This window comes from Raphanus sativus, chromosome 5 (assembly GCF_000801105.2).
Source record: "Raphanus sativus cultivar WK10039 chromosome 5, ASM80110v3, whole genome shotgun sequence".
NCBI classification, from domain to species: Eukaryota; Viridiplantae; Streptophyta; class Magnoliopsida; order Brassicales; family Brassicaceae; genus Raphanus; species Raphanus sativus.
This window is the reverse complement of record NC_079515.1, coordinates 27,431,437-27,448,536: the sequence shown is the minus strand read 5'-3', so window position 1 is coordinate 27,448,536 and position 17,100 is coordinate 27,431,437. Positions and strand designations below refer to the sequence as shown.

At 34.3% G+C, this 17,100-nt stretch overlaps 3 protein-coding genes and 1 pseudogene across 3 annotated transcripts; 1 reads left to right on the top strand and 3 right to left on the bottom strand.

Annotated features, from left to right (window-relative positions):
* Positions 1-1,389: 1,389 nt before the first annotated feature.
* LOC108861042 (F-box protein At3g60790-like) lies at positions 1,390-5,783 on the bottom strand (annotated as a pseudogene).
* A 3,608-nt stretch (positions 5,784-9,391) lies between these two features.
* Positions 9,392-11,812, bottom strand: LOC108860688 (F-box protein At3g60790). The gene is made up of 4 exons (XM_018634544.2): positions 11,413-11,812; positions 10,197-10,847; positions 9,882-10,055; positions 9,392-9,794 (listed from the first exon to the last, which is right to left on the bottom strand). Exons 1-4 carry the CDS (start codon positions 11,686-11,688, stop codon positions 9,480-9,482), a joined length of 1,416 nt encoding a protein of 471 aa, XP_018490046.1. The 5' UTR covers positions 11,689-11,812; the 3' UTR covers positions 9,392-9,479.
* A 385-nt stretch (positions 11,813-12,197) lies between these two features.
* On the bottom strand, positions 12,198-13,404 carry LOC108858660 (uncharacterized). Its single transcript, XM_018632547.2, has 2 exons — positions 13,184-13,404; positions 12,198-12,910 (listed from the first exon to the last, which is right to left on the bottom strand). The coding sequence occupies exons 1-2, from the start codon at positions 13,241-13,243 to the stop codon at positions 12,314-12,316; spliced, it is 657 nt and encodes a 218-aa protein (XP_018488049.1). The 5' UTR covers positions 13,244-13,404; the 3' UTR covers positions 12,198-12,313.
* A 1,960-nt stretch (positions 13,405-15,364) lies between these two features.
* Positions 15,365-16,626, top strand: LOC108859102 (40S ribosomal protein S13-2). The gene is made up of 5 exons (XM_018632948.2): positions 15,365-15,494; positions 15,585-15,657; positions 15,939-16,077; positions 16,168-16,354; positions 16,428-16,626. The coding sequence occupies exons 1-5, from the start codon at positions 15,472-15,474 to the stop codon at positions 16,459-16,461; spliced, it is 456 nt and encodes a 151-aa protein (XP_018488450.1). The 5' UTR covers positions 15,365-15,471; the 3' UTR covers positions 16,462-16,626.
* Positions 16,627-17,100: the final 474 nt, after the last annotated feature.

Here is a 17,100-nt window from a genome sequence, read left to right as displayed (position 1 = left end):
GGGCAAAAAACTCAAACCGAACCGAACCGAACCAACCAAACCGAAGTTAAACCAAACCAAACCAAATCGTGCTCTATATGTAACCCAATTGGTTCATGTTTTACTCAACCCGAATGGTTTGGTTTGGTTTGGATTTAAACCGAACCAAACCAAACGATAATCCAATATATATAGTAAAAATATATGATATATATATATATATATTATATATATATATATATTAACATATTGTAAATTTTAGTTAAAGTTTCGTTTTTCATTTTTTCATAACTTATATATCTTTAAAAAAAATTATAAAAACGATTCAAATAATACTATAAGTTTTTATATTCTCACTCTATTGTTTATGAGTTGATTATTTTTTAATAAAAGTATAAAGCTGATGCCTTCATATTTTATAACCAACCCGAACTACACCGAACCAAACTAGACCATAATAATGTAAACCAAACTAATCTAAAACCAAACCGAACTGAACCGAACCGAATTAAACCCAAACCGAACCCAAACCAAAGCTATTTTGGTTTTAATTGGTTTGAGTTTTATAAAACTCAAATTACCCAAACCAAACCGAACCCGAAACTAAAGCGAAATGTCCACCCCTAGTTACAAAGTAATGATCTTTCTGAACATAAAAACTAGCCAATGACTTCATTGATAATATATAAGCGATATCAAACTGATCTTGTATTAATTTAAGATTAAGTTAGGTATTTTCGTTCAACAGCATACATACTTCCCATATACTAATTTAAACATAACAATAATTCTCATATCTTAAACAAAATATTATGTTGAAAACCGATAACATAAAAGGGAAAAAATATGAAATCCCATATTAAAAAATAAAATACAAAAACTGATTAACAAAACACCCCTAATCGTACCCTAATCCATACCCTCGTATCTGACTTTTAGCCACACTTTTCTTTTCATATAGTAAAAATACTCCATTTAACACAAGAAATTCGTTGAATTTTAGTCGTTAGTTACATGATGTGAATTTGTTATGCCGTGATAACATAATCCTTTTTCTGTTATATAAGTTCACATAATGTAATCTCGATAGAAACTTTGCAAATATATTTTTCGGATTTTTAAATCACTTATATTCTATAAGTACAAAATCAGATCTCTAATTCTTTAGTTAGGATTACGAAATCTATCTATAGAAAGATATGTTTTGCTGGTTGTTTTATTTTGGTCTGGTTATAAAAACTATTTCAAATTTGAGTAATAAAATAGCAGTTCCATGAAACAAAAAAAACTTAAATCTCTTTTGTAAAAGCATTAACCAAATACATGAACGTAAAAACGAAAAAAGAAAATAATATTCATATTAAGATAATGCAAATCTCATCAAGACCACATAAATTCTCACATGGTAGAACACAAAACAAGTACGAAAACCACATAATCCTGAGATATAATAAAGAAAAGACTAGCAAACAAAACAGTTTATAATACCAGAACCAAAGTTTCATCAGAAGCATTCAATTTTAAGATTTTTGTAATATTTAGGAAGTTCCATCAACTTGGCCACAGCTGCTTCCGCATTGAACTTCTTCGTCCGAGGAAACAACGAAGTCTCGATCATGATCTTCACTATCTCCGGCTTTTGCATCACCAAACGTGAAACAAACGCAAACTCTTCCTCACTCGAACCATCGAAATTATACAACCGCACATTACAAACGCATAAATTAGCGTTAGGGAACAGTTTCCCATGTGTTCTGTCGTTAGTAGAATATTCACCTTCTTCCCTATGAGATTTCTTGTTCTGAAATGAAGATATGATATATGATATATGAGAGAAATATGGCCAAGTTCTATCCACTAATGAGAATTTAACCATGACATGAATGTACCTTGAAAAAGATCTCAAGCTCCATCACAAGATCGGTCCACATAAGCAAAACTTCCTTCAGTATCTCCACTTCTTTCGGATCAGTTATATCTACACTCACTGATAAACATCCAGACCGCCTCTTATAAAAAAGTCGCTCCCCAAAATCTCATGCCAAATGTTCGTTTCCTCCTGATTAAGATTCAGTATTCATCATACATGTCAATATATATATGTATTATTTATATTAGAGGTTATGCCCAAAACTACATCATGTAATCTTACGTTATAACGGTCGTTAGAACTGGAGATCTGACACAATAATCATGGTCCATTCCAGTTGAGGTATATATATATATATATATGTATTATTTTTAATATATACAAAATGATTGGGTTAGTTAAGTTTTTGTACCTGAGCGAGATTTGATGATACATTACAGTAGAGGTGAGGACAATCATTACGGCCGTGATCATCTAGCCAAGCATTTTTGTTAACCTGGATATTGGGAGCAACGAGGATGAAGTTGTCTCTCTGAACTTTGATAAAGCTGATGTCTAGAACATCAAGACAACCTGCATACACTTCCATCCTATCAATCTCGTTAGGGAAATACAATTGCAAGAACTTCAAGTTGTTGTTCTCAATCTTTAACACACCACGTGGGTTTAGGAAATTGACATTCAACAACACAATCACCTCGAGGGAGGAGAAAGCTGCTAAAACTCCACTAAGGACATTAGCTTGTGAGATGACTATGTCTATAAGCTTGAGGGTCTTAAGATTCTTGCACTTGCTGAAGGCATCTGGACCTATTAGGCTGAATCCACAAAGTGATAGTGAACTGAGGCTATGATGTGAAAATGTATTTGGGGGCAAGCTGAGCAAATTAGCTCCTTTGTAACGCCTTGTAGCAGGGATATAGTTTATAAGTGTGAGATCTTTTGTGTGTTTTAAACGAGTGAGTGAGTCGATCCAACTTTGGAGCGTACCATCCTTATATTGGGATACGTAATGCTGAATAATGCAGCTCTCTAGGTGGCCACGGTAATTATTTATAACCTTCAGAACACAAAATGATTAGTTTTTTTCCAAAATAAAATTCTTCAGTTCATTAATTTCGTGTTAGGTTCGTGCAATGCAAACATCTTCATGCATGGAATAGAAGTTATCAAACCTATATATATTAAGACAAGTTGTCTAGTCTGTGCATGATTTGGTTCCAGCTAATTTGTTTGTGTGAAGCATATATACCACATATCAAAAGTTCAATATTTTCCAATATATCAAAGTTCAATATTTTACAATTGAAAGCCATCAATAAGTATCATGTAGTGTTGTGAACAACAAAAAAAGTATCATGTAGTGTTGTTTGCCTGTGTTCTAACGCAACACGTCATTTCTAGATTCTCATTCACTATGGTTCTTTGCCCACTTTTAAATCTTTTAAAATATATTTAAGAGGCATATTATATCATATAGTTGATTCTTCTACTATAGGAAGAGGAAGGTATTACAGATTAAACTCGTCTTTGCGAGTAAATTTTATAAATAATCTTTTTTATGTGTGGACTAGTATTTCTGTTCCGAGGGAGCTTTTGTTGCTGAGGATAAGGCAGAAGATACACTCTGATTATGAGGTGAAGGTATGGGAAGACCCATGGATTCCAATCAATCCTGCTAGCCAGTTATACCTATAGCGTCATTTATGAATCCAAATATGAGAGTAAGTGATCTTATTGATCAAGAGTTGAAGGAATGGGATGTTGATATACTGGAACAATATGTCAGCCCTGCTGATATACCCCTCATAAGGAGTTTAGCCATAAGCACAATTCATAGGCCTGACACTTTTTGCTAGAACTTCACAAGAAATGGACAATATACGGTTAAGTCGGGATATTGGGTTGCTCAAAATCTTTTGAAGGATACAGACGAAAAGCATGTGTTAGAGCCAAGTATTACAAAGCTCCAAGCCTTTGCTTGGAAGATAAAGGCACCGAAAAAAATTTGTCATCTTATATGGCAATTGATAACTGGTCAAGTGGCAGTAACTAGAAATCTAGTAAGGCGAAATATGAGATGTGATAATTACTGCCCAAGATGTGGGGAGCCAGAGGAATCAGTAACACATGCTATTTTCGAATTACCCCTGCTCTACAAGTTTGGTTACACTCATCAACTCCAACGAGTCCTGCTGTTTTTCCAGCATCAAGTATATACACGAATATGAACTACCTCTTCTGGGAAAAGAATAGTCTACTTGAACCAGATCAAGACAGGGATCCTTATCCCTGGCTGATTTGGTACATCTGGAAGGCACACAATGATAAACTCTTTAGGGGCATAGACAGAGATCCTATGGAACTAGTTCGATATGCTGAGAGTGAGTGTCAAGCTTGGTTTGATGCCAATGAAACGATACCACCAGTGGTACAAGTGAGTAATGTAGAGGAACCTCAAGTCATAAGTTTGGGCAATATTTGTTTACTGGATGGATCTTGGACATCTCAGGCTCAATCTAGTGGACCTGGATGGGTTTGGTTGGACAGTGGAGGAAAAACACAACTCATGGGATCACAGAACTTTCCTAGAAGAGAATCAGCTCTGCATTCAGAAGTGGAAGCATTGCGATGGGCGATGGAGAATATGCTTCAGCATTCAATATGTCAGAACTTTGGAACAGACTGCAAGGATTTGATTGCTATGATCAAGGAACCTCATACTTGGCCAAGTTTTGCTACAGAACTAGAGAGGATAGAGACACTGCTCATATGCTTCCCAGATTTCAAGATTTCTTATGTTCCTAGAGCGCGTAATCAGATTTCAGATTTTTTAACTAAGACAGATAGATCTTTCCATAGGAAGTTACATTTCATTGGTTGTTTTATTCCGGTCTGGTTACTCAGAACACCTCAAGTTTGAGTAATAGAATAGCCGTTTACCGTAAAAAAAAAATCCAATTCACAATCTTCTATCCAAACATTAGTATATATAGGCCGATCCATTTTGTGTATCCCCTAGACTATATTTGAGAAGTGATTTTGCCACATGTCTTTTCTACAATCATTTTCACAAAAAATAATATGACGTGGCTACTAAAATTGATGACATGTCTTATAGATTAATATGACATGGACAATTATATTTAATGTTAATTTATATTTTTGGTAAACTTTTTAAAATATGATAATAACTCATATATTACATTTATTGTCGATTTATATTTTTGGACTTTTTTAAAATATGGTAATAACTCATAAATCATCATTAAAATAAATATATTCAATTATGGCATCTCAAATTTCGAAATATAATTTAAATTAAAAATATTTCAAAAATATATACATATTTTAGAAAATTATAAACATTAAATCATAAAATCAAATTAAATCGTAAAATCAATAGTTTCTTATGTATATCCACAGATTTTATAAATATTGTTTAATTTTAATTTTTGACAATTATGCAATTTTACATATTTATTTAATATATTTAATTAAAATAAATAGATAGAAAAATCTACCTAAGATTATAATTTTAAATATATACATGCACATTCTTAAATATAATTCAAAATAAACAAATTTGTTTTTATCTTAATTTAATGTTCAGTTAAATCAAATTTATATTAAAATATTGATAAGAAAAAGAAAATTTATAATATTAATAAAAAATTAAATATAATTTATATTTATCTGTTAAAAAATATTTTGAATTTTTTTTACTGCACATGGTGCAGGAAAACACCTAGTTCTTTTATATATATATAGAGGATAGAGACAAACTTTCGTAAGGAAAATAATTAAAATGAAAACCTAAGAGAGAAGAGAATTAACGAACCTTTGTCATTTACTTAGCCAACTGCACAGAAACTCGGTGCAAACGTTCATCGGGGGTTGTTTCCAAGACGTTTCTCATGTCGAAGAGAAGATGAGATCTCCATTTCCACACATCCACCCATCGTGGCGATAAAAGACTTGTTCTTACAGCTTCTTCGGTGGACAATTTTGAGACAATCAGTTGCAATAACTCGTCTGGAAGTTTGCTGATCCTATCATGGTTATGATCGATATGATATTGGAGCTCTCTAGGTGACGATGTTGATGATGAGTGGGCCGTCATGTCTATTGCATCAAAGAAGATGAAAGAAAGTAAAGCGAGAGAGACGAGATAGAATGCACTTAGCGTTGAGACATGGATGGATATGAAAATGAAAATGGAAGATGTTGTTAATGAAAGATGTGAAAGATTCTACATTATTTATTTATTTTCTTAATTTATATTTTAGGGAATTTTTTTTACCAACCCTTGACCATTTACAATTCTGAAAATTTTGATGTGTTTCCTTCTTTAACATACATAAAAGTAGAAATATATTATTTATGTGTGAAATAAAAATATTTCAATTGAAAGGAATCTTTTTACCAACATTTAAGTCTTAACTGTTTGCAATTTTTAATTTTAAATATGTTTCCTTCTTTAACATACGTACATAAAGTAGAAATATTTTATTTTCTGAGTAAAATAAAAAATATTTTAATTGCAAGAAATTTTTTTTACAAACTCTTATGTCTTGACCATTTTCAATTTTGAATTTTAAATGTGATTCCTTCTTTGAAATATATAAATTTTTATAGAAATAAATTACTTTCTGTGTAAAAGAAAATTGTTTCAATTGCAAGGTAAATGTTTTAATGTGCACACAAATAAATAAAAACATGTTATTCTCGTTTTTATTACACATGGACTAGAACTTATATTAGGTGTAAGATATGTGGCATTTCAAAAAAAGTGTAATTTTTTTCGTTTCCCTTTAGGGAATGATTCCATAAATGATATTTTCAGTCTTTCAAAACTGATTTAAAAGACAAACAAATTAAATAAAAGTAATAATTTCAGAATTATACGGGAACTTTTCGAAATTCTATCAAAAACATAATATTATCACATTCAACTTACTTGATTACAAGTTACATCATTAAAATAAGGAACTTACAAAAATTCTCCTTTACCAAAACTGTAGAGGTAACCTTTCAATGTCTCAGTGAATCCCGTGGCCAAAGCTCGAAAATGAGAATATTTTGCGATACGAAGTTGAATCATCGGTTATTAAACTTTCTTGGTGTTGAGTTGTGAGCAGGCGTATGAGAAGAAAACCAGTGTTCTTCTGTTGGGTCGACAGGATTCTCCTTTTTGACAGCTCGTGGTGAAGACACTCCATCCCAGTGTCGTCATTTTCTCTGCTTGGTTCTTGGCGACATGAGCTGTTTGTTTTGCTTTCTTCGTTGCAGGTATCGCTTGGTTCGGTTATCTTCTTGCTGCGGGATCCGCAGGCAGAAGCTCTCTCCTTCACCGATGGTGTGGTCCCTTTTCGGGAATGAATTATCGTTGGCACAGCTGATCACCAATACTGACATTACCGGAGCAGTCACGGTTTTGGTCTGTGTACTTTCTTCCCGCCATTATAAACGTACTCTGGTGACCCTGACCCTTGCTCTCTAAGATACTCCCTTGCTCTCCAAATCTACACGACTCCAGCTCAGCATCTCGACTCCACATGGTATTCACCACTCAATACGACGTCTGCTTCAGCAACTACATCAGCAACTACTTCAGGGCAGACATCTTGTATCTTCAGCTCTATCCTTCACCAGTAGTGTGGAGATCTGATCTGCACATTGTGGCATAGCTGATCGCCAATACTGACAATTTCGGAGCGGCCACGCTTTGGTCTACTCTTTGTTCGCCGTCAACTCAGTAGAAGTTATCAACTTCTCAGTCAGCTCCTTTCTTTATTGTTGGTTATTGGTTTTCTTGTGGATTAACATTGTCAATGGTAGAGAAACACTTTGTTTCTAGTTTAGTAATTCTTCTAGGAAGGAATTGATTTTGTCAATGTGAGCTTATGTGCATTTTTCCTATAATTTTTTGTATTTTCTTGTCTGTAAATTTCATTTTTGTTTAAATTAATGAAAATCTTTCTTCAAAACAAGAAACATATATTACAAGTTAAAAACAAGATAAGTTCAAAAAAAGAAGGTTAAAACAAGATCAAGATTCTAACATTATATTACATCAATTAAGCAATGACAAACATCATTGATGAAACATTACTGATGCCAAGCTAGTTTTATATCAGAAACTTTTTTTTGACAACGAAATAGTTTTATATTAGATTAAAGTAAAGTTTAGTTGTTTTCATTTCAACCAAAGCAAACAAAACATGAAAAAAGAAACTAGAAAACCCTAATTTAAGAATAACAATTAACTAAAACACTCTAAACGTACCCTAATTTGACAATGAAATAGTTTTATATCAGATTAAAGTAAAGTTTAGTTGTTTTCACATAGCAAAAAATAATTCTGTTGAACTATAGAAGTTTTTACTTTTTTGATATTTAAGTAAAAGCTTCTATAGTTCAAAGAGAATTATTTTTTACTGTGTGAAAATTCAGTTGTGGCTATTAATCTGTTACAAGACAATGGTCAGGGTCATTAGGGTACGTATAGAGTGTTTTAGTTAATTATAAACAACTGTTCACTTCTTCCAATGTCAGTTTGCTCATAAAGTATGGGATTTAGTACCTGTATCTGAAGGTTTTAGCTGTGACCAAATGGGGACTTTTGATGAGGGCTGGAAGAAAGCGCTTCAATCCCCTATGCTGCCCCCCATAGGCCCGATCGATTGCTCTATTTCTCCCTGGATCATCTCAGCAATTTGGACGGCAAAGAATCTGCTAATCTTCTAAAAGCGAGAATTCTCAGTACAAGAAACTATAGTTAAAGCTATTTGTGATGCAAAGGAATGGAAAGAAGCCCAATTTACCCTCCCTACCCATCGTGTAAAACGCCACACCAGCCAAGCAGAGGTGATTCAGAATTTACCTATAGGTCCGATGCGGCTTGGAAGAGAGAGCTCAGTTCTGGCGGTCTGACGTGGAGTTTCTACAACTCGTCTGGAGTGAAAATCAACTCACATAGTGAATCTGTTGCGTTTGTGATTTCGTCCCTTGTGGCAGAGGGACTAGCAATTCGCGCGGCGATGGAGCATGCAATTGCTCTGCAGCTAAGGACGGTGGTCTTTGAGTCGGACTCTCTTTAATTGGTATCAGCGATTATCGATGATTTAAGCTACTCTGAGATTTATAGAATCTTCTCTGATATTCGTCTCCTATTTATCTCGTTTGTTTTTGTTTCATTTCATTTTAGCCCTTGAGAAAACCTTAAGTTTGAGAATTCTTTGGCTAAACAAGCTTTAAGAGACTCTGTATTGAATCCGATTTAACCAAACCAAATGAACGAAATTTCTGGTGTTCAAAAAACAAACAACTGTTTACTTACATGATCTGGTTTTTGTCATGCCAAGTGACATCATCCTACTTCCATTTTATATAGGTTCATATAACGTAATCTCTTTTGCAAAATCACTAACCAAACATAAGAATACAATAAAACAAATCAGATAATATTCATATTAAGACAAAGTAAAATATAAAGTCCCCTTGTCATAAAATTTTCAAACGCTAAACACAAAACAAAGTACGGAAAACACAGTAATTATCCAAATTTTAAAACCATAGAATCCTCAAAGTAATAAATAAAAAGGCTAGTAAAATAGAAGTTTCATCATCAGAAGCATTCAATACGAAGACGTTCGTAACCTTTAGGAAGTTCCATCAACTTGTCCACAGCTGCTTCTACCTTTAACTTCTTCGCCGGAGGAAATGAAGAAGTCTCGATCATCATCTTCCTAACCACCGTCTCTTGCGTCACCAAACGGGAAGCGAACGCAAACTCTTCCTCATTCGAACCGTCGAAATTATACAACCGCACGTTATAAACGCGGAAAGCAGCGTCAGGGAACGGTTTTGCATCCTCCAACAAATTTTTATGTGCTCTGTTGTTAGTAGAACACTCACCTTCATCTCTAGGAGCTTTCTTGTTCTAAAATGAAAATATGATAAATGAGTGACAGAAGTGATCAATTTCTATCCAATAATTAATGAGAATTCAACCATGACATGAGTGTACCTTGAAAAAGATCTCAAGCTCTATCATCTTGTTAGTAGCCCACATAAGCAAAACTTCCTTCAGTATCTCCACTTCTTTCGGATCAGTTATATCTACACTCACTGATAAAGACCCATCCCGACTCATATCATGAAAGTCACTCACCAAAAGCTCATGCCAAATGTCTTTTTCCTCCTAATTAAGATTCAGTGTACATCATACTTGTCAAAATGTTTCATATATCTATATATATATATATATATATATATATATATATATATATATATGTATTATTTTCAAAATATATTATATAATTGTGTTAGTTAAAGTTTGTACCTGAGCGAGATATGGTGATACGTTATAGAAGAGGTGAGGCTTATGGATACCATGATCACTCACCCAAGCATTTTTGTTAACCTGGATGTTGGGAGCAGCGAGGATGAAGTCCTCTCTCTTACCTTTGATAACCCTGATGTCGAGCACGTCTAGACAAGTTGCATACACTTCGATCCTATCAATCTCGTAAGGGAAAGTCACTTGCAAGAACTTCAAGTTATTGTTCTCAATCTTCAACGCAACATATTGGGTAATGAAATCGACTTGCAACACAATCACCTCGAGGGAGGTGCAAGCTGCTAAAACTTCGCTAAGGACACTAGCCTCTAACATGGTCATGTTTAAAAGCTTAAGGGTCTTAAGATTCTTGCAATTGCTGAATGCATCTGGGTTTATTAGGTAGAATCCACAAAGTGACAGTGAAGTGAGGCTATGATGTGAGAATGTAACTGGGACCAAGTGGAGATAACTATCTGCTTTGTAATTGTACCCCCTTCTATAACCAGGGACATAGTTTATAACTGTGAGACTTTTTGTGTGTTTCAAACGAGTCACTGTGTGGATCCATCTTCGGAGCGCAGCATCCTTACACTGGAATACGTCATAGTGAATAATGCAACTCTCTAGGTGGCCACGGTGATTCTCTATAGCCTTCAGAACACAAAATGATTAGAGACTTTTATAAACAAGATTCACGGTATTAATTTCATGTGCACGCAAATATCTGCATACACGGAATAGAAGTTGTCTATCAAAATCTATATATATTAAGAAATGTTGTCTAGTCTGTGCATGATTTGGTTCCAATTAATTTTTGTGTATCAAAAGTTAATAATCTGTTAAAAGTGAAATCCATGATTAAATATCATGTAGTTTTGTTTGTACGTGTTTCTAAGTGGAGTAACGCAACACAGCACTTCTAGATTCTCATTCACTATAATTCTTTACCCACTTTTAAATCTGTTAAATTAATAATGTATTTAAGAGGCATATACTATTTGATCGCATAATACATTATATAGTTGATTTCACATATAACATGTCTTCTACTACAAATACAAATGCACAATCATCTATCCAAACATTAGTCTATATGTCGAATTTATATGTAGACAAACTCTCGTAAAGAAAATGATTAAAATGAAAACCTAAGAGAGAAGAGAATTATTTAACATTTCATTCAAAGAAAAAAAGGGAGAGAAGAGAATTGGCGAACCTTAGTCATTGATCTAGCCAACCATAAAGAAACATTGTGCAAATATTTAATTGGGGTTTTTCCCAAGACCTTTCTCATGTCGAGGACAAGATGAGACATCCCTTTCCACACATCCACCCAACGTGACGATAAAAGACTTGTTCTTACAGCTTCTTCGGTCGACAATTCTGAGACAATCTTTTGCAATAACTCGTCTGGGAGTTTGCTGATCGAATCATGGTCATCGATAGGATACTGGAGCTTTCTAGATGACGACGATGATGATCGCGTCGTCATGGCTATTCAAAGAAGATGAAAGAAAGTAGAGTGACAGATAAGAGATAGAATGCACTTGACGTTGAGATGAAAATGATAAAGGGAGATGTTTGTGCTGTTTATGAAGATCATGAGAAAGATACTACATTTATTATTTTGGAAAAAAATCACCAACTCTTGACCATTGCAAATGGTCAATAACAAAAGTTGTGTTTCCTTCTTTAACATACATAAAAGTTATATAAATATATTATTTTCTGTGTAAAAGAAAAATATTTCAATTGCAAGGTGTTTTTTTAATGTGAACAACATAAATGAAAATATGTTATTTTGGTTCTAATCAGACACATGGACCAGAAATTATATCAGGTGTTAAATATGTGGCATTTATAAAAATAGTACAAAATTTTTGTTTCCCTTTTTGTAATAATCCTATAAATTATGTTTACAATCTTTTTAAACTATTTTAAAAGTTTGACACACAAAATGAATTAAAAACTAATTTCAGCACTATAAGGGAACTTTTCAAATTATATCAAAAATAAAATATATATATCACATTCAACGTTCTTGCTTACTAGTTACATCATTAAAAAGGAACTTAAAAATTGTATCCTTTATATGGTCTTATTACCCAGATTATTTTCTATTTGCGTTTGAACAGATGCTCTTCTCCTGAGCGAGGATCGACGTGTTTAATCCAACGGCTATGAACCTTCTTCAAATCACCACCACCACTGGCTCCCACGTGCGCGATATCTAACCCTCTCCCGACGGGTAAAAACACCGATCTCACCACACGTGTGCCTCGTCTCAAAACACGGTGCCACTTAAATCCAGGAATAGACTTCTGCGTGGCGTTTTTACACACCAAAACGGCACCCATTTTGCTCATGTTCGCTAGCCCCAAAGCCTTGACGTACTCACCGCGTTTTGAGTCCACCACCAAGAAGTCCACGCCGGAGAGTCTATCCACCACGTCCTCCACCGAGTCTCCGACCACTATCTCCGTCGCTTCGCTAACAACGGCTCTTTTCATTACGGTCTCGTACTCCAATCTTGATTCCTCGTCGGGAACTATGCATATGTGTCTTCCGCATGTATGTATGGCCGCTACAGCTAGTCCGACACTGGTGGCAATCGGGTCTCCACGCTTCCAAGTCTCCACGATCAGCCTCGTGTTCCATCCCGCCGCCGTAGCTGATAAATACTCGGCTACACTCGATTCTTTGTAGCTTTTACACTTCAAAACATATATATACAAGTTAAAAACACGATCAAAATTCTAATTTCTTATTCTAATTGGTGGTTTAACTTGTAACATCAAGAACATTTAAAATAACAATCACATATTAAAAATACCGTTTTAAATAACCATAAAATATCTAAATAACTTCATATCCAATTCAAGAAGTTCTTTAAAGAAAAAAGTAGCTCAGGTGTAACAAAATATATGTGCACCATTGGTTTAAAGTTTTTTTTTTTTGCTAAGTTCATTGGTTTAGAGTATTCTTACCGTTCTAACGGTGTGGATGTAAGCGTTAGAGGCAGTTTCCGGCGACCAGACGAGCTTCATGATCGTTATTTGTTATCTTTAACCTCTCAGTTCTCACTCTATCTCTTTATCTCTTTCGATGATGAAATCTCAAATGTGTTTGTTTTCTTTAGGGAGAAGAAACGTTTATATATATAAAGAGAATTTGATGGAGGAGGAAGGTGAGGACAAAGACGGTTAGGCGGTTAGGTTAATAAATGGGTATGGTTTGGCTTTTAAGGATGGACTAGGCGTTGACATTTGTGTAACTCAGTCATCACGTGTCCTCCTTCATTCCCTTTTTACTCCCACTTGTTACGTCGTCTTCTTTGGTATTCTTTAGAGTATCTGAAATTTCACTATCACAGTTCTCTATGCAGTAATATTTTAACACTATATATTTATTTCTTTAAAGTTTAATAACTAAAACATAATTTTTTTTTTTTTTGCAAACAACTAAAACATAGTTACACCGATAAAAAAGGACACCCGTATGATCTCTTTCTATGTGTGCAAAGTTTTTTCTTCTTCTTTCATTTCTCATTTTCTCCTTAATCTCTCTCCTAGTTTATCATATTCTACTAATATTTTCGGTAAGAAATTTTATGAGTCACCACTATTGGTGCTCTCAACTTTGTATTTAATAACCTTTAACTTAAACGAGACCTTTTGTTTCTTTTTCTAGGGTTTAGATTCCACAGTGTAAACTGTAGAGGAATTAGAAAAAGGATTAAAGGTTGTTTGATTCAATATTTTTAATAGGAACTTTGTGTGTTAACCGTTACGATGGGAATTAAAACTTGTGTTGTGTGACATGGGAATAGTGGTCTGTGATGTACTGTGTGCGTATGTTGATTGTTGATGATGACTGTCGTGAATGATATGCAAGGCAAGAAAAACTAAAAAGAAACTATATATAGACTGAAAAAAAAAAGATTGAAACAAACGTCTATCTTAGGGTTTTTATTAATATGTCTAGCTAATTACATATTTATAAATTTCAAACACCTAATTTTTTACTTCAGTATAGAAAAAAATATAAACCAAAAAAAGAATATGATCTTTTACTGTTACACTGAAATTCAAATCGCCATTGAAGATTAGCAGATTTGAAGCTAGGTTATGTCAATTGGTACCATCATATTATCAACTTTCATGTTTCTGGCTTACCTAAGAATACGATTTGCTTCAAATCTATCTGTTATATAATTATTTTTGTTCACTGAATACTTCGTTAGAGAAAGACTAAACCCAAACAGGCCCAATCTGAAAAGGTCTATTACATAGAAGAGATGGAGAGTTGAAAAATCTCTCTTTTGTTAAGCGATCTGCAACTAAGTTCAAAGGTCGTGGAAAGTGAGAGATTGATAGAGGCAAATGCACAAGAGATCAATCAGATATCTTCAATAATACCGATGATTTCTTTATACTGAGTGGTGTCGGAAATAACCCTGAAGCGTTTAAGTGTCAGAGAAGACCAAGGGCTGATCGCATCTCTAAGGCCTCTGCGATCAGGGGTGATCCTACACTTTAGAAAAATATACCGATGATTTCCAATAAATGCTTTGTAATCTATCACAAAAAGGTTCTTTTTTTTTTTTGGACAATCACAAAAAGGTTCATGTATACACTTTAAAGAGGTTAATCGTTGGATTTGATCGATGTGTATCCATTTCAACTAGAAAACAAATATCAAGATATTTATTTGATACTCCCTCTGTTTCAAAATAACGTATATCCTAGAGTTTACACATTTATCAAAAAATTACGAAAATTTTAACAGTAAATATATTATTTTTATGTTTAGCTATTTCCTATGATTTTTAATCAATCAAAATTTAGTAAACAAAATTAATGTTTTTTAAATTTACTAGTTGTATTATTTCATATATTGAAAATGTAAAATATAAATCTTGTAGAAACAATTTTTTTTTTAAACACGGATCATTCTGAAACAAAGGAGTCATTGAGGAGTATGTAACTCGAGCTTTATGTTATGTTTGTTCTCTCAACAGTGAATGTTTACTTGGGCGTTTATACATGGGCCTTAAGTGACTTCTTTTCATTGCAAGGGATTTCTTAATGGGCCTAAAAACAAAGCCTGTTAGGGGTTTTGGAACGAAAAATGAAAATGACCTACGACCATAAGAGGAGGAGGGTATATAAACAAAGAGCAATTAGGGCTTTCACACTCTTTAGCGCAGTCCTAGCCGCACGAAACCGAGTAAGACCGTTCACAGAGTAAGCAATCTCCGTTCACAGACGTCAGCATGGGGAGGCTCCACTCTAAAGGGTTCGTCTTGTTGTTTCGTCATCGTATCCGATTGTGCATTGTTTGAAAACTGGTTTGTCTTACATTTTTATCTGTTTTATGTTTGTGTAGAAAGGGAATCTCAGCATCTGCTTTGCCATACAAGCGCTCACCCCCGAGCTGGCTCAAGACAACCTCCCAGGATGTAAGGTTCCGTTCACCAAATCTATGTTTATGTTTACATCGATTTGTCTGAAATGTTAATGATTTTTTAGGATAAGATCAATCATAGTTTATCAGTGTTGTGATTTGTTTAGTAGTAGAAGTAATGTGATTTAGTCATTGATCTAATACGAAGCTAGAAGCTCGATGTGATAATTACTTTGTATTATATTTATGTAGTTCATAGTAATGTGTTAGCTGGTACCTAATACTCTTTCGAGAGGAATGTGTTTTTGACACTTTGGTTTGTTCTGACCACGATAGGTTGATGAGTCCATCTGCAAGTTTGCGAAGAAGGGTTTGACTCCATCTCAGATTGGTGTCATTCTTCGTGACTCTCACGGTATCCCTCAGGTGAAGAGTGTTACCGGAAACAAGATTTTGAGAATCTTGAAAGCTCATGGTATTGTTTATTAGTCTTGTTGTTTTTTTTTTTTTGATTTGCTTGATAAATTAAACATTGAAGTCAAATACATCTGTAATTTACCTGAAGGTCTTGCTCCTGAGATCCCTGAGGATCTCTACCACCTGATCAAGAAAGCAGTTGCTATCCGCAAGCACCTTGAGAGGAACAGGAAAGACAAGGATTCCAAGTTCAGATTGATTCTTGTTGAGAGCAGAATCCACCGCCTTGCTCGTTACTACAAGAAGACTAAGAAGCTCCCTCCTGTCTGGAAATAGTAAGTTCTTTTTTTTAATTGAAAGAGCTCGTTCCCACATTTCAATGACCATATCTCACTTTGAATTTTACAGCGAGTCCACCACAGCAAGCACTCTCGTGGCTTAAGAAAGTCATAAAGCTGGTCAACCATTTCATTTGCATTGCAACTCAAGTTCTATAACAATTGGACTTTTGTATCTGGTTTTGATAGTTTTAATGCGATTTTGAATTTAGTGAAAACTCTTCTTTATTTGTCTTTCATTTTGCTTTTAGTGTTTACTTTCACTGATCTTTCCCGTTGTACTTGCAAGCTAAGAATTGGACCAAGAACTGGGTACTCCTATTTGACCGGGCCTATAGAGGCCCTTTTACCAATCAACTACAGATAAATCAAATTGGTATATGCTTTTGCTTAATCTTTTAGCACAAGAATAAACTAACTATAATAAGAGTTCTCTGGGGATATCCGTAAGCAGTGGGGTCTAACTTGTCTTGTCTTCATGATAACAAAGTAACAAACGTAGCTTTCTTTTCTTGTCAGCTAGGCTTTTGAGATATGGATATTTGGATACATGTGAAGGTGGAAACTTTACCATTCCTTCAATATCTCCTTTTAACAAACATGGACCCCAAAATGTAGATGATGATATACTCTCTGTGATCATTAGTATTTGACAAGAACCAAACCCTGTGATCATTCTTGTCCATAGAATATATCAATAGTAGTGGCCATTGTTCGTGAAGTCACTTTTGTCTGTTACCCAC